General features: G+C 38.7%; 2 protein-coding genes and 1 pseudogene across 2 annotated transcripts; 2 read left to right on the plus strand and 1 right to left on the minus strand.

The window, feature by feature from the left end:
• Nucleotides 1–9: 9 nt before the first annotated feature.
• Nucleotides 10–7,505, plus strand: LOC116721282 (protein phosphatase 1L). Its single transcript, XM_032564913.1, has 4 exons — nucleotides 10–634; nucleotides 3,178–3,352; nucleotides 3,752–3,913; nucleotides 4,472–7,505. The coding sequence occupies exons 1-4, from the start codon at nucleotides 236–238 to the stop codon at nucleotides 4,825–4,827; spliced, it is 1,092 nt and encodes a 363-aa protein (XP_032420804.1). The 5' UTR covers nucleotides 10–235; the 3' UTR covers nucleotides 4,828–7,505.
• Nucleotides 7,506–8,169: 664 nt separating this feature from the next.
• Nucleotides 8,170–11,978, plus strand: arl14 (ADP-ribosylation factor-like 14). Its single transcript, XM_032564920.1, has one exon. The coding sequence runs from the start codon at nucleotides 10,765–10,767 to the stop codon at nucleotides 11,302–11,304; it is 540 nt and encodes a 179-aa protein (XP_032420811.1). The 5' UTR covers nucleotides 8,170–10,764; the 3' UTR covers nucleotides 11,305–11,978.
• A 666-nt stretch (nucleotides 11,979–12,644) lies between these two features.
• Nucleotides 12,645–19,401, minus strand: LOC116721904 (zona pellucida sperm-binding protein 3-like; annotated as a pseudogene).
• Between the last annotated feature and the right edge of the window lie 1,678 nt (nucleotides 19,402–21,079).

The raw sequence follows: 21,079 nt of genomic DNA on the forward strand, positions 1-21,079 counted from the left end.
ACATCGGTCAGAGTCACCGACAGTGTGGCCTGTTGGTTCTCCACCCGATTAGTGCGCGAATGCGCTTGGGAGTCGCTGGACAAACCAGCCCACGGAGGAGCTTTTTCAGAGCCTAAATTCCGTTTTTGTCCGTCATTGTGATAGTAAATCGATCTCTTCACAGCTCCTCGAAGCGGATGGAGTGAACCGTGCCAAAAGAGGAGGGGGTAGTCAGACTGCAGCTCGGTTGCGTGTGATGATAGGAGACACAATGACGCTCCTGTCTCTTTTGGGTCGGATCATGCGCTATTTTCTTCTCAGGCCGGAGACGTTGTTCCTTCTGTGCATCAGTCTGGCGCTGTGGAGCTACTTCTTTCACACCGACGAGGTGAAAACCATCGTCAAGTCCAGCCGGGACGCCGTGAAGATGGTGAAGGGGAAAGTGGCGGAGATGATGCAGAACGACCGCTTCGGAGGCCTCAGCGTCCTGGATGCGGAGTTCTCCAAGACGTGGGCGTTCAAGAACAACAACGTAGCCGTGTACTCCATACAGGGCAGGAGGGATCACATGGAGGACCGGTTCGAGGTGCTCACCGACATCACCAACAAGAGCCACCCGTCTATATTCGGGATATTCGACGGTCACGGGGGAGAGGTACCGTATCGCAGCCCAGTTTCACTACAGCTGCTGCATCGAGTTTAGATGCGGTGGATGTTGCGTTTGTTTCCAGTTTAAAATGGATCTGAATCAATGAAGACAAATGTGACGAAACCCTAGTTTCTGCCAGGGAAAACTACACTTCTCATGTGAGGAGGGAAACTTTTCCTCATGTAAGAGGAAAAATTATGTATTATAAATTTTTAACCAAAAATTATTTGCTTTGACTATTTGGATTTTCATAAACTTTTCAAGCTAAACAGTCATTCCCCCCCCCCTTTTTTTATTCCTTGTTTGTATTTTCTTGCATTAACGCCCTAACAATGGCTGTGCCTCTCAGGGAGTTGACTTGAGGGTTGTAACAATGAGCTTTGTGTGCTGTGTGTGTGTATGTGTGTGTGCTTTTTGTCCCTCAATTCACTCCCTCCACTGTTAAGGGTCAGTATTTTCTCATGCTGTGCCTGAAGACTCCTGGTTTCAGACGCCATCTGTCACTGAGAGTGTGTAGTTTGAGACTTCTCTGAACAATGAATCCTATGAGTGTATGGGATTTTGATATTTCTGGAAAAAAATAACTCAAGAAAAAATTTACTGTTGTTAGTGTTATTTCAGTGACAACATTTAGTGCTATTTTTCCTTAGACAAACCAGAGGAACTGCTGAAGCTCAAAGTTTCCATTTCTGGTCACTGGCCAATTGCTTACATGTTTAAAAGAAAAAAAATTGTTACTTTTAATGGCTATTTAAGTTTAAATCTTGGAAATTTAGCACTTTTACTGTCTTTTGTCTGGTTTACAAGAAATGTCAGATGCGCCTGTTCTACATGCTGTGGCAACAGACACAGTGTAGTTGGTATTTGCTTATTTGGACTTCTTTATTTTATTCCAATAAACTAATATTTGTTGTTCTTATCAGTCTGATAAGAACAACATCCGCACCCCCTCAATGGCATTATCTCGCAGCACCGGCTATTGTTTTATGTCAAGTTACTTTTTGTTGTTTAATGTACATTAGACAACAAATGCATATACTTGTTTACCCATTTTTCCATATATTTTTCCACTCATCTCCTCTTAAGCGTCAAGACAGTTTCCTGCTTTGGAATCAGTTGTGAATGCATAGAAACTATATTGAACGAAGTGATGCTCCTGCAGAGCCATATGAGGAGAAATAGATCAGTGTGTTGTGTCCCTGAAAACACAAAGAAAAATTTTAGACATGTCTGTGTTTCCCCCTCCCTGCTGTGTTCATTGAATCATGAGTTGTGCCCCTGAAAATGAAAGTCAGCACTAGCTGCTGCTGCTTTCAAAGCTTGATTTACAGAGCTAATGTTGTGGAAACACACACACACACACACACACACATTTACAACTTTGCTCTATCAAATTCAAGTTTATAGCCATAGGCTGAGAGAGGAGCAAAGCCATTTTGATATAACAGTGATGTCAGCAAGAAACCCAGGCTACACATCAGTCCACTTTTAATACCACGGCTCCCATATTTTACATTCACTAATTAAATGCACCAGCAGTAAAATCTTTTGGCTATTAAAAAGGTTTGCAACTGCATTAATCCTGCCGTTTTTTTGCCGTTTGCTGCAAATGGAAAACTGCACTTAAAGCTCTTTTCCTCATCCAGTCTCAAAGAGTACCACTCTATCCAATTAAATAATGCGCAAGTACTCTTTCAGCAGAGCGGGAGGTGAGGGGAGGGGCAGAAAAGTGACGGTGTTTCTCCCATGTTAAGTAGGATTTAGTTTTTATCTACAATTTCATAATCTCGGGCTAATACCTCTCCTCTGGTTCACACACCTTTGCTGCAGCGGATTTGCAATTTCACATTCTGCAGGATGACAAACTGACTAAAAAAATTGAAGAGAGGGTGTTGCGATCGTTAGCACTGTAACTTCGCTGCAGCATTGTGGCTGTCTTTGTGCTGCGCGCAGTCAAGTCACTGCCAAGAGAAGCTTCCCTTCTGAAAATAGAAATTCAAAGCAAACTTCGCATGAAAGGTCATATTTGCTGGAAACTGTTTAAGCACATCGCCACATCAGAAAGCAGCACCATGAATAATGTGAAATTATTTTAATTATCTGTTTTTAAGGTGTAAGAAACGTGGACTGTATAAAGAAAGGAATTAAGATGGTTAATTGTACTTTTTGGTCTAAAGAAAATTTTAGCAGGAGAACCGAGGGAAGAAGCAAGTAAGTAGATGTTTGTGAAGGATGAGGAGGCTGTTCAATGATTCAGCTCAGACTAGCTGCCTGCTCAATGCATACGGGAAAATTATACCAAAGACTCATAGAAAAACATGTCAGATCAGCTTATAATAAAGTTCTAATAAAATCTGGCAAAATCCAGTCAAAGTAAAGCAAACCTTGTTCTCTTTGTGCAAATTTCCATCACATTCATGGCATTTCTGAGCTCACTGACGGCATCCACACAAAGCACAACTCTGCTCTGTGCCTCCACTTCCTTGTCGTATCTCTCTAATCGCCACTGTGGGTCTGTTTGTGTTCCTTTGGCTTCCTGTCTGCCGCAGGCTGCAGCTGATTATGCCAAGGCCCACCTGCCTGAGTCTCTGAGGCAGCAGCTGCAGGCCTTGGAGAGGGAGAAGAGGGAGAGCGCTGTCTCTTACGCCAGCATTCTTGAGCAGCGCATCCTGACTGTGGATCGGGAGATGCTGGACAAGCTCTCCGCCAACCATGATGAAGCAGGTCGAGAGGGGGAGGCGGGCGGCCAGAGGGAGGGGGATAAATTAACGTGAACCGCAGCAGCCCAATGAAGGGAGAAACTGTGATAAACTATAATCAACTTTTGGCGCAATAATTTTTTATGTCACATACTCTCTTAATGTGGTCTAGAACAATCTCTGATAAAAAAAAAAAAATCTGTTCTACATCATCCTAAACTTACCCTGTAGGGGAAGTTTCGTGAAAAGATGCAAATACACTTTTTGTGAAAAGAAAATGCAACATTTACTCTTAGCAACAATATTTTTCAATTATGTAGTAATTAAAACAAGATATTGAGTAAATTTTAAATATTTGAATTTTTTATGATGGGATTTTAAACATGTTCTGGTTTCTGTTGTTCCCTTCGAACTTCTCATTCAGGTACAACATGCCTGATGGCTCTGTTGTCAGACAGAGAGCTCACTGTGGCCAACGTCGGAGACTCTCGCGGAGTGTTGTGTGACAAAGACGGGAATGCCGTTGCGCTGTCGCACGACCACAAGCCATATCAGCTGAAAGAGCGCAAGAGGATCAAGAGAGCAGGTAGATGCTGAGGCAGTACTGCAGTGCATCCAACATAATCTACTGCAACACCCTTCGCTGTGACTTTAGTGTTCTTTGTTGCCATCTATAGGGGAAATCCAAAATAGCATTCTGTTAAAATATACTGCATCAGGAAAACAAAAGAAATTCTACACACTGATATCTCTGCGAATTCTGCATATTGACTATGTGATACACTGCTGGCTTCTATATTTCTATTCAAGTCTTTTCCATTTTTTTTCTAATTTATTAGGTCGTTTAGGAATCTCTATGGTAAATCTGTAAAATAGTTCAGTTTTTTTTAACAACTTTTGCCCACTTTAACCCAAGTCTAGATATCAGTTTACCCCATTTTACCTCACTAGACTTGTTTTTACAAAGTACTTAAACTTTTGCTCAAATGGTATTTCTTTATTATTATTTTCATTTGTTGCAAAACAGCTATACCATATAAGCCTTTTAGTGGTCATAATCACAACATAATTTGTTTTAATAGCTTTTTTATAACAGAAGTAGACATTTTTTCTGAAATAACTTTGTATTAATGTTTACTTGCAGGAGGCTTCATCAGTTTTAATGGATCCTGGCGAGTTCAGGGAATCCTGGCCATGTCTCGCTCCTTGGGGGACTACCCTCTCAAGAACCTCAACGTGGTCATTCCCGACCCAGATATAATGACCTTTGACCTGGACAAACTACAGCCTGAGTTTATGATCCTAGCATCTGACGGTCTTTGGGACGCCTTCAGTAATGAGGAGGCAGTGCGCTTTGTCCGCGAGCGCCTGGACGAGCCTCACTTCGGTGCCAAGAGCATCGTCCTCCAGTCGTTCTACCGCGGTTGCCCCGACAACATCACAGTCATGGTGGTAAAGTTTAAAAGTGGAGCTGGGGGCAGTAGCAAGGCCGGTGTGTAGGTCTGGGGAGCTCACACTGTGATCAGAAGGATTTTTTTACCCCTCGTCTGGATGCAGCAGGAAGGTTACAGGAAAGCTGAGGTGTGTACTTATAACAAGTCGGCACATAAATTTCCTCATGTAAAAACAAAGCTATGTTTTTCAATTGTCAATTTATTCAGAAAAGGACATTTAAACATACTGTAACTAACCTTTGTATGATTGATCAATTCTTGGAAAAAAAACAAAACATAAGTGCATAGTAAGTACAGAACTACTACAGACACAGGGGATTTTCTCTTAACCAGCACATACCAGACTGTGACTGCTTTACTTCTGTTTACTATAAATTGCACATGGACAGTACAACTCCACTGGAAGCTTTTTACGGGATGCTTTAAGGAAAAACTGTGTTACTATAGGAAGGTGCTAAAGCTGTAAATGCAAAACCACAGGCTTGTGGTAATATGATGATGCTCTGAATTGTATGTATCTAATCTTTCTTATTGAACAGAAGCAGTTTGTCATATTAAACAACAAGGCTGCAGAAGATCCAATATACTTAATTAACTTGAAGCATTGCTGTGCACAGATCTAACCTTTGAGTGTACAAAACTTACTCCCTGCATACTTGAATGGTTCCTGTTTAGTGTTGACAGTCTCGCCCGTAGCATGCATTCAGCATTAATGCATGCTGAACTGCATGGATTCTATAAATAAGCTGTCGACACGACCAGTAGGGCGGCAGACAACACAGTGCTCCTGCTGTGACTTTGGAGGTCCTTTACTTATCGAACTCTTAAGAAGCACATGTTTCTACATCTGTAAGCTGTCTTCCAAAAAGTAGTCAAAAACAAGTGCAAATGATAAAAGGGAAGCCTCTTTATTGCAAATTCTGAAATGAAAAATTAAATAGCTAATTGTTTGTTTTTTTCAAACAAAATAGAATTTGCAGTTGATTATTTTTAATAATCTTAGTTTTTTTTTTTATCCTAATGTGTAATCTAAGATTTCACCAAGTCCATACAACAATTATACTATTGTTTGTTTGTTTTGTGTTACAAAGTCATATGAAGACGCACAAATAAATAACGCGCCTGCATCACCTTCCTGCATCTGAATGTCTGAATGGAAAAGACAAATCCTGATCTTCAGGTAAACCATCAATTTTCCACATATATCATAGCATTCTGTGGCACTACAGACTTTCAGCTTTGAGATGCTGTGGAATTATTGCAGCAATGACCTTATAAGAACATTTCGACCTACAATATGCAGACACTCTATCTAGGCTGAAGAAGATTTGATTGCCTCGGCTGAGTGCTTCAAGTGACTCCAGCTGCTCTAATTGTTTTGGCTAATAATCATTTGACCACTTTATGACACTTGTGGTCCCTAAAGCAAAGTGTGCTTCCATTCTCAGAGAGTCAAGAAAAACAGAATTTAAAAGGAAACAGTGATTATACAAAGTGGGGCTGCCTCAAACCACACACACACACACACACACACATACTACATAGGTGTAACACATCCTGATTTTTTACAAAATACACTACATTTCTATCTGTTCAGACCCATGTCAAATGCATTCTTTAGATACACGTACATTCAAGGCTGGATAAATAACAGCATGGCATAAGTTCTTGATGATCCTGACTGTTAGTTTTGTCACAGCAAAAAAATAAAAATAAAAAAATTAAAACGTTGGTTGTTTTGTGTCAGCTGATGCACATTTGGGCTGTTGTTTCTCGCTAATGTTTATGTTACTGATTTTCCTGGAAGTGATCGCTAAATAGCCTTTGCAAAGCTGAGATCATCGATGTAAATGGGTTTTTTTTCTGTGAACAGGCTTTGATGGAGTTGTTTAAAAGGTTTCCATCAATTTTCTTTCTCCTTTTCCTTTGCAGAATGACCCCTACTGAAATCTAATTCCACAAAAATAACTTTTTTTTTTCCCCCCTTTGGATTGTTTTAACTCTTTCAAGTCTGCAGAAGGTGGGCGGCACTCAAAGAGAAATTATGGCCAAAATGCCTAGTTCATTTGTTAAACATGCACATAAAAGCTGGGAAAACAAAGTAGTTTTTCAGAGTGCTCACTTTTAATGGTTATTTGGACATATCAGCCAATAGTAACAGTACCCTTAGTAATATTAAAAGGTTTTTATGTTTGTAAAACCTGATTTCAGTATCTGAAATCTACATCTTTTCAATGTTTTCACCATCTGCAGCATCGCAATGTTAATGAACAAAGTACTGTACTTAAAGTGTTTGTCATAGCGCGCTGTTTTTGACCAGATGAGCACACAAGACTTTGGGTGGTGAAACAAATGAGATGATGATTCATCGTGAACTCCTTGCCTATAAAGGGAATGCTGCTGGTAATGAAGGGAATATGCTCTCAAAGCAATACAGCTGACTTCACGGGCAGCAGCGACATGTCAGAGAAAGTTCCAGTAAGCCACACTTGATTTGCTACTGCTTTCACTTCCTACTATTACCACTATATACCATGACTATGTTATCATCTGAGAGCAACCATAAAAACTTTTTTTTTATTTTTTATTAAACAGGTGGTTACCTGATGCCTTATTTATTGAGTTTTTGGATGTCTCTGGCAGATCGACAAGATCTGCATACTGTATGTTTAATCTCTGTCCTGTACCTCAGTAGAAGTTTACAATAAAAACATTTTACTCTGAGAAGTTTGAGTTCTGAGTATTTAAACCATGCTAATTCATATAAAATATTCATCTTTTAGCAATTCTATAATACCAGAAGCCAGAAAAATAATTTCTAGAACTTTACATATCGATGTTTGTATTAAGTGTTTTTATCTCGCACATGGCAAGATAAAAGCATGTGTAAGATAACAGGTATTTAGAACCTGTTAGTTCTAAATACCTTGCTCAAGAGCACAGAACATGAAAACATAAGCAGTTATCAGATAAAGGCGTCCTGTTGTGCTTTTCATCACCTGTTCTGGAATTTGAATAAGCTGTGTGCTCATAACAAGGACGCTGTGTCTAAATAAACACATTGTTGTAAATCAGTCAGTTTACTGTGGCTACTACTTGAGTCACTACTGGTGAGCTAAAGCTGGGAAACACATGATCTTGTTGGACCGCACCAGCTATGCTCCCGTCAGGCCAGAAATAGCTTCTTCTCAATGTCATCCCTGCAAGTTAACTCACCCTGAAAGGGAGAGTACACAATTCCTTATTCCTCTTCAAGCACCTCAATAAGTTTTGTAAAGGGGGCCCAAATGGGAAGACAGTGCTAACAATCTTAGGGTGACGCATCAAAAGAAGCAAACTCAAAAAAGAAGAAAATGGAATGTTCAAAGTTGTAGTTTTTGTGTAAATGAAATTATGCACACCGTAAAATGTTCCATTTTAATTCCAGGTTGATTGGTAGCAAAACACAAAACAATCTAAAGGAGGTGAATACTTTCGCAGGTCACTGTACCATGAAAAAAAACAAAAAAAACTGGAACAAGCCTTTTTATATTTATAGGCGTGGACATTGTCCCCCCTGGTGGCACCTCTGACTCAAGGTCGGAGACGGCGTGCAGCAGGTGGACTGCCTTAATATAGCTTGAACATGAGCTTATTGCACTGCCCACGCCCCCACATTGGTGTCTTAACAGCCCTATAAGCAAATGTGCCACACTTCAGTGTTACCGGAACACTTTACTTTGCCGTGTGTACTTAGCAAATATAAGCGAAAGAACAGAAGGGTATTGACTACAGAGGAAGAGAAAGAATAACATTTACTTCATTTTGGGAGCTGTCAATAAGTCACTTGAGTTTTCAACCAGCATGGGACAACACGAATCCAAATCCTCTGTTGAAGCCCGCGTTATTTTCCACCGCTGTTGTCCAGAAGACATGAGCCTGAAAATGGATCCTACTCCATCCTCTGTTGTCCACATTCAGAGGAAGGTGCCCTCTCCGGTGAGATGCTTACATCATTCTGCCCAGACCACGGACAAATCCTCAGCCCACTCCTGGCCTCTGAGTCGTTGTGACACAGAGGGACTGGTGTATGTGATGGATAACCCAACTGGTGGCGTCTGGGTGAAACCGAGGGAAAAATGGAACCGATCCTGATGGGAAGAAAGTTCGATCAATGGAATGCCATGGATTTTACTGGAAGAATCAGTCGAGATGTGACTGAATACCTTTCTGTTCAGGTTCCTTTCATTTGGGTTCCCTAAGGCTGATGTTCAGCTACTCTGCAGCTTGTGGAGCGGGGCGAGCGTAGAGGCCTGTTAGTCTCTGGGGAGCAGGTTGTGCACCGATCACTGCAGTGATTTTAGTGTTACTGTGGGTTACGCTGAGCAAGCAGAAGCCTGCATTTACAAGCTCAGTGTTACATGTGTACTGCCATGTGTTGGTCATTTATTGGGCATTGATCCATTGGATTTTGCCATGGATACAATCGTTTGAGTAAAATATACTTTATTATTTTAAAAAGAAGTCAAAACAAAAAGAGAAGTCAAGTCGGATAAAGTGCTTGAACCACTTTCATTGGAATGTGTATCAGCAGAACCTTCCAAAGTCTGACCTAAGCTTTATTTATTTTTCTCTCCTTTTTATTTATTTATATTCATTGCTAGAGCACTGAAAAGAAAAAAAAATACAACTGATTTGTATTTATTATGTTTTGATATTTTAGTTTGAATGTAAAACCTTGAGAATTAGAACTGGTGCATTTTTTTTAAAGTCAGACCACATTTCTTTTCACTTTATTATTTGTGCATATGTGTTTTATAAAATTATTTATTTCTTACTGAAAGATGTGGTGTGTCTGACCCCAGTGTTTACATTGAACATTTTAGCCTCTGTTGTTTTGAGTACACAGACTCCCTGAATAACATTTTCCACACTTCATTGACGTTTAGCTGCCTATTGCAACTTGATTTATACTTAAGCAAGGGGAAGGCGTAAAGATGTATAGTCTTGTATTATGATGGTCAAATATTGCTTATATTTAAAATATTTTATGATTAATTGGATTTGTCATTAAAACCGTGTTGAGTGGATTTTTAAATTTTTAAAAAATGGAAATTTATTGTCACAGTCACATGTTGACTATAGTACTTTCTGACACTTGGAGGAGCAGAGATATGTTTGTTTACCCCAAAGGGCTGTTTGACATGTCTGCACACCAACAGTGCTAGAATTGCTGAAATTAGCATCATATTTACTGATTCCAATTTGGTTATAAATAAAAAGAATTTTGTTCTCTTTTGATGGAATCTGGTGATTTTTTCTTTTTTTTTTTACTTTTGTGGTTTCAAATACACTTTAACTGCTCAGAGTTGAAGTATATTGTTCTGTATGCATTTTATAAAACCTACTTTAAAGTTAATAAAATCCTTATTGATTTTGTGAGAAAAGGGAAAGTTCAGTTGCTTGTTTTGGTGTTTCGATCACAATAGATATAGAAAAGTATAAAAGCCATTATATTTAGGGCGCTCAAACTTGAATTATTACAGACTGTTCAAAACACAGTTTCGATTTGTGAAGTTCAAAAATTAATATTCTGCTTTTAGGACCACAAAGAGGATGGCAGGGTGCCCTTATTCAACAACCGTCACTACCTGTTAAACAAATACCTAATCACCCATTAATGTTCCCATAAAAATATGCTGTCTAAATACATATATATTTTTGAGTCATATGTTTAGCAGCATGTAAGCTAAATGGTTAAAGAAATATTATCAAGAATGAAACTATTTCTGGTTGGTGGAAATATCGTTCGACTATAAATGAAGGATAGGTCGAAACTTTGCCCCTTTTTCCGCGACTTGTCAGTGTACAGTGAATCATAATCAGCACAGAGATAATAGCTTATCTATTAAACTCCGGGCAACGCATTGTGCAAACAGTACACCAGGCCGGTCATGCAGCTGCGCCTCACACCATTAAAGCGTCTGTGTGAATTCACACCGCCATGGGTCACCCGATCTCCAAACAACCACAGGTTCAAGTCCTTCTTCTGGGCCTGGACAATGCTGGAAAATCCACTCTTCTCTACAAAATGAAACACAAAGTTGGCGTCTCCACCGTCCCGACGATCGGCTTTAACGTGGAGATGTTGGACGCCAGAAAAAACAGGAAGAACATCTCCGTGACCGTGTGGGACGTCGGTGGTCAGGGGAAGATGCGCGAACACTGGCAGGACTATTACCAAAACGCGGCAGCCGTCGTGTTTGTGGTGGACGCCTCGGACTTTGGGCGCATGGATGAGGCGCGCAGCGAGATGAAGAAGGCGCTGCGCAGCGACCATCTGCGGGGCTGCCCGGTCATTCTGCTCGCCAACAAGCAGGACGTGAGCGGTGCGCTGACCGTCACCGAGATGAAGGATAAGTTCAACATGAGGGAGATGTGCGTGGGTCGGGACTGGCTCGTTCAGCCTTGCTCCGCTTCGACGGGTTTCGGAGTAGAGGAGGCTTTTAGGCGAGTGGTTCAAATGGTCAGACTCCCCCCTTAGCCTGGAGCTGTCAAAGACAATATCAATAAGCTTATTATGTAAGATATGTATCTCTTCTAACTTATTTGCGCCAACAGCGAACTTAGCAGTCATATTATGCAAATAATTGTTCTGTGGAGTTCACAGAACAATACATGTCATAATAAGTTACATTTTAAGCATACTGCATTTCCAGTCATGTTTCAAAGTGGTTCGATTATAATGAAATAAATTACTTTGTTTTGATTATGCAATTTCTCCTATACGTTTACATTGGTATTCAACAGAAGACAGAAGTGGACGGACATCGTCAGCATGTCCACCTTGCTGGTTCTGGATGCTCCTTAAACAGCCCTTTTGAAATATGAATACACAAAGTACATTCATTGTTCAATGGACATTTTTGAAAACGGTCATTCCGAGTGTATGAAGTGCAAAAGAAAACTTTTGGGTTTTCGACATCTGATGCTTGGGAAAATCTTGCACTAACCGCATCGGCAAAAATATTTCTGATTAATTTAAAGTTGTGGTAGCTGAGCCTGTGTGAAAGTGTTTCTAGACGTTTACTAATTTACCACTCTGTTGTGAAATCTTATTGAACTGTGCTGCTGCTGCTATCTTGCCCAGGTTTGTAAACAAGATCTGTTATCTCAATAGGGCAAATCAGGTTAAATTAAAAAAAAAAAGTCATTTTCTTTTGTGTCCAGTTATTAGAAATATGTTTATTGCTACAATATTTAAACATTGTTTTACTGAAAGGAGAAACCTAAACTGGTTTTGTATTATTTTACTATAGAAAGAGATACCAGAAGGGCAAAATGATAGAGCGTTGTTTAAATGTAACTAACTTCGTTGAGTAAACATAAAAAATAAGTAAGAATCTGTTTGAAACTTCTTACTCTATTGCAATGTTTTGAAGATATTACATAATTTATGCTCAGAAATAATGATTAAAATATATTGTAAATGTTATTAATTTTTAAATCAGTGTATGGAAATTAAATAATCTTCAAAGAGATAACCATAGTACTGAAATATTGTTGTAGCACCAACTATTTCTAGCTTGAGCCGGTATTAATTGTTGTTCAATAACGCAATATCAAGAATTATATTATTTAAACTTCAAAAGAACAACAGACGTGTGTTCCTCTTATTCTTCTGGAAATTTTCCCAAAAAAGCCACGGGGAGAAATATTAACATTTGTCAACTCATTTTACTTTGATCAGTAATCAATCAAATGATGTCATGACATTGGTCAAACAAGGAAATACGGTGAATTCAAAACGTAAGCAGTTTAAGTCATAAAATAGAAACATTAGCTGGAGATCACAAATAATGACTTCTTAAAGTTCAAGCATGTTCAAACAATATCGGCGTCATTCATCCTGGAGGGGCCCGCTCGTCCTCTGCTTCGGTCCTTAATGGTCTCTTCGTAAGTCGGGAGATCTTTACATTCCTCATATGTGGGGAGAGTCACATCTGCAGCAGAAGCTAGAGGTGGATCAGCCAAGGTGTCCCGCGAACAGCTCTCCATGAGCATTTCCTGTGACACAGTGACCGGCGGCTGTCCGTTTTGCGGCGGGCTGTGCTGCCTAGATTTGGAGCATAGCATCCTCTGGATAAAGTAGCCCAGGGCGAAGAGGAGCAGCATGATGAGCACCCCTGAAAGTTTCCGGGTGACCATGGCGATGTTGTAGTAAGTCTTGTCCGCATGAGGTTTGCAACAAGGAACGAGCGTGGTGTTTTTACAGCAGATCTCGTCGTCCCTGCAGATGCTCAGTTCGCATCTTCGGTACGAGGAAACAAGTGTGCGGGTGAGGAGGCAAATACTGAAAACTATCAGTGTCCGGCGTATGTTGGAAAACATATCTGCTGGGATCGGAACCGGAAAAAAACAAACAAACAAAAAAAACGATCAAGCTCTAAAAATCTACGCGTCGAAAGATTCCTGGATTGAAACATAGAAATAGAGAACCAACGAGTCACCGCATGCCCAGCGGAAAAACAAAGCGACCAGTTTGAGCCATAAATTTTCAACAATTGGCATTCAGCCTTTTTTTTTTCTTTTCCCAAAAAAAACACTATTCCAACAAGCCCGGCTTTAACTTTTTATTGTACTCAGAAGTCCTTCCGATGCATCAGGCAGTCAGTGTGTTGGTAAGTCGTAAGCCCACTCATGAACATAATTCCTAATCGAGAACTGGACTCGTGGAAACAAAGAAAAATGGTCTTCAAATCCAAAACGGCGTGAGGAAAGGCATGTCCAGAAGAGGTGTGGGATTGTTTCAGGACCACGGACAGCGTACACGCCCTCCCGTAGGAAAAATAATGGGCGGGGGGTCACGCTGTCTGTGGCGCTGACGTAGACCTTTTAAATTGCAAATAGTCTAAAACTCTTCTCTGGCAAGAGCGCAAGTAAGATCCATTTGCAATAAGGTTTAGTATTCACTTGTGGGTCAAGCTGGGTCCGCGCAGTGCAATGCGTTGATCCACTTAGACTGCGACGTCGATACAAAGCTCAACGTGGTGTCCTCTTACTGATTGGGGGCGTTGGGGGAATCACTACTCATTGGACAGTTTCTGAATTTTACAAAACACAATAGCGCTGCACCTGTGCTTTTGTAATTTTGTCCAGAAAAAAAGGGGGGAAAAAAGAAGAAGAAAAAAGAAAGGAGCTAAATCTGTATGGGGACGTTTTACTGGCAATGTTGAAACCAGCATTTTGTGTTACGTCATAGCCTTAGCAAAGATAATCGATAAAGTGACTGCATGATTAGGTTGTGGGTTGTAATGGCAGGAAGTGGCCCTTAAAAGCATGTCTGGATGTCTTCTAAATTGACACGAGTCAGTGTCAAGTTACTGCAGATGAATCTTTGCTCTTGTCAGAGATGCGTTGTTTGTATCTGTGAAGCAAACAATGCATTCTTTACATGTACACGTCTCTCTGTGTGGTTTCAAGGGAATCCGATGCTAAATAAGTTGATATAGCAATTTAGACCAAGGTCCATAAACTGGCAGGAGGTTAGAGTTACATTACATGTTGCACAATGTCATTGGAAAAAATGTGGCTAAATATGTTGAAACAGAGTTCTCAAAACATACAGATGAATCCAACGTGAAATAAATTGCATGAAATAAATTCAAGGAGAAACTCATATTCATTACATAACTGGATACATTTTTCAAACATTTTAACATAAAGCTTATGAAAATTCATAATCTCAAAAAAAAATTACAAAACAAGTCAAAGCTTTTCAGACTGCAATGTCAGCCTACAGAATTGGTCATGTATTGTACACATTATGCCCTCATATCTGGTTGGGACTTTAATAATTACTCCATCAGTGCAACATGGGACGAACGTGAATAGTCTGTGGCTCTACAAGTGTCACAGATTTGCTAGTGGTCTACAGCTCATCCATTCCTTTGGTCTGGTGTCAACTTTCATTAAGACTCCACAGATTCTCTGTGAGGATTAGCTGAGGTCAAAATGCCAGACCATCATTAGTCTTTAAATTAGGCATTTCAATGTTTGGAAATGTCAGTAGGTGCCAAGTTCTGCTGGAGGGGAAGAGAATCAACAGCTCTATGCAGCTCTTCAGAAGGCCCAACAAATGAAGAAGAAATGGTTCCCCAAATCACAGATTGTCAGTCTGAGGAAGCCTGCAACAGTTTAGTCCTTTTTCTTAGCCCATATATGATCCTTCAGACATGGATACATCTACAGTGGTATTTTAAACACTCCTTGTGCACTCCATGTGTAAATGCCCGTTCCATTATATATGCTGATTGTAGGTTGTTACCCATAGTACCCAGTAGGGGGTGCTGTAGTTTGGTTCACATTGAGTTAGTGCCTTCATTTAAAGCGAAAAATAAGAGGAAGTGTTGCTAGTCTCCTGTCAGTCAGCACTTTAGGCTGAAATATCCCACGGACAAGAGGAAGATGATGATATTCTTCATCTTTATGACTCTGGACTGTAGGGCACATTCTTTAAGAACTAGCTAAAGGCTAAAGGCTGCACAATACGGACTTTACCGCCATAAACTTTGCAGTCCTTGGACAGTGGAGCGAGGTGCATCTTTAGAACCACATTAGTTTGTGAAGTTAGCGTTACTATGTAATGTATTCATGTTTTGTGTCAAACAAAGGCACTTAAGCAAATGTATTTTCTTTTCTTTTAGTTTTCACGGTGTATTTGGAGCACGGTGTATTCAGCGCTATTCAACAAACTTGGTTTCAAAAGAAGTAAACACGAATCTACTGCACCCGTCGAAGCTCTCCGTGTTTTCTTGGGTCTGAGGGACTGCGACACCATGTCTTGCAACCTCAATCTAGATAGGGTTCACTAAACAGTTTCCTCAGATTTTATTATCCTGCTGCTTGTTTGCTTCATCTGACAAATGTCTTCCTTCCACAAAACTTTCTACATCTAGCCATCTATTGAATAAGTTAAAAATTAGCTACTTTTGAAATGTCTTCATTGCTCACTTCCTTGTGAAAGTTTGCCAATGACTTTATGTAGTACAATTCAGTAAAGCTAGTCTTCTCCCATAATTATGTAGGCCATAGCAAGATATTTCACATAACTTATTTGGTAAATTAACTTTAATGATGCTGATGCACTTAGAAGCATCTTTAATTAGGTAGCTATTAACATTTGTCTCACTAATATATGTGTATGGAATACCAAGAAAACAACAAACCTGGTCACTGGGTTCCTGGTAGAACTTGAAGGCCACTAGATGGAACCTCAGCTGGTGCTCCTCAACTCTTGGCAAGAAATAAGAATTGGAGTTTGTCAGGAAAGCATCAACAAGACATCTGTTGAGACAAATACAAGTTTATAACTTACAGAAACAACTGTATCTTTTAATGCTGCAGCAAAATAGATCGTCACTGCTCACCCATAATGCTCATTGAAATCGTATTTTAAAGCTGCTTCTGCATCGGGAGTTGTAGTGGCAACACAGTGGTCAACATAAACTCAAAGAGGTATGTGGTGACCCATAATAATAGATACTTCAAAGCAAATGAGATCACCCACAAAAAATGTGGTAGATCCCCTCTCAAACTGCCAATCATCTGCAAAAGGAGTAAAAATAAACCTATTATTTTCCCTTAAATGTGCTCTGTAGCTCATCCGATAATCCATATCGAGAAAAAAAACAAAAAACAACAAAAACCCATGTAATACCACTCATAATTTGCAGACTGAAGTATATCTGGCCATCTACGAATCTATCTAGAATCTATGGAGGTAAAAGGAATCCAGATGGGATATAAAGAGACGGCATCCACAGAATACCTCCTGAAACAAAAGAATGGATATGCCTTTAAAAATACAGTGGGGCTTATGCAATCTGTACACTAGAAGATCATATGGTTTCAGCAACAACTATCCACCATTTTGAATATAAAGTACTCACCTGTCATAATGGCATTCAACTGGTACAGCTGCTCCATCCAGTCTGAGCAATCCATCTAATGAAGGTTTGGTGAGTAGGTCAGAACATTGGAATAGATTATCTTCTCTTCTGTTGACTGGGAAATGGCAAATGCATGTGCATTAGTCTCAGTGGCATGATTTTTTTTTTTTACATGGGCATTAGTAACAGAGTCATATATTCTGTGACAACTTAAAAAGGTTCCTTCACCTAAAAGGGGGAGAGGGGAAGAAAACACTGAACACTGGGTCATATTTCATTCAACAAATTATTAGAAATTACATTGGTCAGACGTAAGCTGGATAATTCTGAACTCTTACACTTGTGTGAAACAGTGCATTAGAAACACGAAATCACCTGGATGAGTCAAATCTTTAAACAGATATTTAACCAACTCTTCTGATTAAGGAGTCTTTTAATCCTTTTGTAAAACACAAATCCAGATAAAGTGCAACTAACTCAGAAGAATTGAGTAGCTTAAGACGCCATTCATGCAAAAACTGAAAACACGTGAATGTTCACTTCTTTAATAAGATTTTTTTTTTCATAGTTTCGATCTGCCGCAGTCGGTGCTTACAGAAAGTTTGGTTCCACAGTCTGTCAGCCGGGCCAGAATGGTGAACTCTTCGTCACTTGACTGGACCGGCCCGCATCCTGCCCCTTCGCTCGGAGAGTTCGGTCCCAGTTGGAGATGTGCACCGTCCACCTTTAGGCCCTTGTCAAACATGTCCGCCTGCACCAGAACCTCATTAGAATCTGGGTGGCACTTTACCACGACTGGTGGAGGTCGAACACTGAGCTCCGCGCTTCGCTGCTGCCCTGTGGCCGACAGCTGAGGCTGGACTCCCCCGTATGTTCTGACCAAAGCTTGTGGGCTGCTTGTTCGTGAACCCCGACTGTAGTCCAGCCGACCTTCTGTAAAAGTGAATAAAAAACGATGAGCCACCAGGACACGATTCGTCGCAGGTTGCGATCCATTCTAAGACACGTTTGGAAGATACTGGGCCTTCAACCCACGGAAGGTATGTCCGCAGCTGCAGGTGATTAAGGCTCCTCCGACACACCTGGTGAGGAATATTTATGACCAGCTCTTCATAACTGTGTTTTTCCTCGACTTTGCCCTGGATAAAAGTTCTTAATGGATTTTTTTTTTCTTTAACATTTTTTTTGTTTGTTTGTCATTGATTTTTTAGATTCTGATCATAAGTCATAAGTGCTGTACGCCTAAAAGTCCACAAGATGGCAACAAAGCTGTATGGCATTATTTCTTGAGTTTACAGGGAAGGTAATAGCCAAGAATAATACTATCAGTTTGTATATAACAAACTGATAGACTGAAAGTCTCATGACTTTGAGATTTTTCAAACATATTTGTAATAACATCAAAGTTGGGTTGTCTGAAGAAACAAATATTGATAATTAAACAATTGATTAACTTAATAAACACTTGGACCTCAGCAGTAAATGACCATAATATTGTTAGTATTCAAAAGTACTTTTATGGTAAAGCTTCACAAATGCTGCTTAACATTTTCTTTATATTTTCACAGCTTTCATGTATTTTTATTAAATTTTAGGTTCAAGCCATGTAACTGATAGATTTTTTTTTAGACATTATTTGTGTAAGAATATAATAGTAATATTTGACCATGATATGTGTTTGCTGAACATAAACGAGTCAAATAAATCAAGTAGTTATTAATAGGTCTTAAAGTCCAAGTTGAAGTGCAAGTTCTCTGTGATTTCAGCATGAATCAAAATGTGACAAGTGAAAAAATACATTTACCAAGGATTCACTTCTTCATTAGTTTCCTTTTCTCAATAAATACACTTTTCAGTAGACCAGATATAGAATTTAATAAATTGCATTTTAACACTGGAATAGTTAAATTAAATAACTTCCTTCTTCTATTTACTTGTTGCTTTTCTTGAGACCATAATGATATGACAGTTAGATGAAAAATAAATTCTTTACATTTAGAGCAACGTGTAATTCCGTATTGTAGCAACTTTTTATAACTGAAATTTCTCGCAAACATTTTGTGAGATTGAAATTAATGAATGGGATGCTGATGAAAATTTCTAAAATAAAATCATGATGTGTATTATCACAGCAAGTAAAAATATTTCAAAATTTACAATTACGAAAATACAGGGGACGTCATATGTATCTCTTACATGTACATCTTGATTGCTTCAGTTATTTTTTTCTCAGAGACAAAACAACTCATTTTTGATTGCTATAAATAAAATATTTTCTAACATTTAGATATAACATTTTTACGCCTGTGTTTTCTGGTTTCTGCCCAGATATAGCAGCTTAGTATCATTTAATATGGTGAATAAATTTGCAATAATAATAGATTGAATTTTATATCTTGAGTACCTGACAGTTTTTTTTTTCTTTTGATATATTCTCAGAGATTACATCCCAGGTCCCTCTTAACCTCAGCAACCACAAATATCCGAAGAGTGTGTTCGCATGACAAGGAAACAATACAAACCAAAGCTGACAAAACAAAACCAACTATTCACTTTCAGTACTCTTTTATGAATAACATATGCAGATAACCTGCATAGTTGAAACATCCTTCCCGCAACTAACCTTCGTTTAGTCACTCCCAAGGTTGGCACATCATGGGATGCCTGGGAAAGATTCTTACGAGTGGCATTTTGGGACATCCACTGGGTGATGTACAGGATATAGTTCTCTGGTAAAAGATGTTGATACAGTGGCGTCTTAACACCTTGTTATCATTTTTAGGAAGATAAGAAAGTTGCTCGCTGGATTACACTGGATATTATCAATATAAAGCAAGAATGCTGGATAAGAGGAACTAAAGTAATTTTTTCTCTTCTTTTTAATAGTTCTATTAAAACCCCAAAGCCTTTTACAGTGATGATTAGGCTCATCTGCATGTAAGACACTGGACTTTCCAAATGAAGTGTACGCAAGCATTGCTAAGCATTCAGGGTGAATTAAACAATCAAGGTAGTGGTTACAGGAAAATTATTCTACATGTTTATTATCATGTGTTTTTATAGCAACCAAATCAACAAATGACTGAGACCATCACTTTAAACAAATGAAGGTCTTCTTGTAAATCCTAGGTAATGTAAAAATCGCAGTAAAATCAAATATTATTAATCAGAATATTAATAATATTAATATCAGTTACTATTAATTAATTAATATGATGTTTAACTAATATTAATGAATTAATATTTAGTCATTAAATATTAATAAATATATTACAGAATATGTTGATTTGTTTACTACAATTAATCCATTAATTTCCATTGATTGATTTATTAATCAAAATTAATAAATTAAGATTGATCAATTCATATAATTGAGCAGTATTAATTTATTAATATTGATTAGTATTAATATTCACTAGGAATTGAACAAAATTTTAAAAAAAGCTTTATTATTTACTAATGTGATATTACTATTATCACCTTCCTAAAATAAGTTCCTCAGTCATTTTTTGCCAAAAGTGATTTTTTTTTTTTTTACCATCTTTTTTTTTTTTTTAATATCTGGTGATTTTTTTTTCTTGAGAAAAAATTACATTGGCAATTATTTTAGGAAGTTGATAAAAATCACATTTATGAGAAGCACAGATGACTCCATTTACAGATAATTAAACATTTAATTAGGCTGTGATTTTCAAAGAATGTTTTGCTTATTAGTAAGTGACAAAATACACCATGGAAGACTTAAGAGGATTTCTTTCTTCAACAAAAGTATATACTGAATTTTGATTGTTCTTAACTTTGAGCTTCACAACCTGTTGAGTCTCAAACATTAATACCCCAAGCAAACTTTCACAGATTGTAACTTTAATATGAGACTTCGTGGTTAACTTAAGTAGTTTATAGACAGGTAGCCTGCCTTGGTTTAATTCATAAAGATGAATTAAACTCTGGATGAGGGTAATCCTTGCTTCCCACAGAGGCTACCACCTCTGACATCACAGGTCTCTCTCAGCCTCAGCAGCCACAAAAAAACCAAATATTTACTTTCAGTACATTTTTTTCAGTAACAGACAGTGGATAACCTGCACTTTCGAAACATCATTCCCTCAACTAACCTACGTGCACGACTTACAGGTCAAGTTGCTCATTTACAGACTGTTCAGGAATCTTATGACTGGGCTTATGAAATCATAATTATGTTCTGAGAAAATGATACCTGGTATGTTCACACCTCAGCTCCTCAACATGAGAAAGGAATGTAGGCAATGCTACAGACTGATGTCAAGTCTGAACACTATCTAAATCAAGAGAAATCAAAATGATTTGTTATAAAAGCAGTTTAATATGAGAATAAAGCCTGGTTTTCAA

Source organism: Xiphophorus hellerii, chromosome 6 (assembly GCF_003331165.1).
Source record: "Xiphophorus hellerii strain 12219 chromosome 6, Xiphophorus_hellerii-4.1, whole genome shotgun sequence".
In the NCBI taxonomy this organism is placed as follows: Eukaryota; Metazoa; Chordata; class Actinopteri; order Cyprinodontiformes; family Poeciliidae; genus Xiphophorus; species Xiphophorus hellerii.

Coding starts and splice junctions, on each gene's coding strand:
- arl14 (XM_032564920.1), top strand. CDS start 10,765: ATGGGTCACCCGATCTCCAAACAACCACAGGTTCAAGTCCTTCTTCTG.
- LOC116721282 (XM_032564913.1), top strand. CDS start 236: ATGATAGGAGACACAATGACGCTCCTGTCTCTTTTGGGTCGGATCATG. Junction 635..3,177: donor TCGACGGTCACGGGGGAGAG/GTACCGTATCGC, acceptor TGTCTGCCGCAG/GCTGCAGCTGATTATGCCAA. Junction 3,914..4,471: donor CAAGAGGATCAAGAGAGCAG/GTAGATGCTGAG, acceptor GTTTACTTGCAG/GAGGCTTCATCAGTTTTAAT.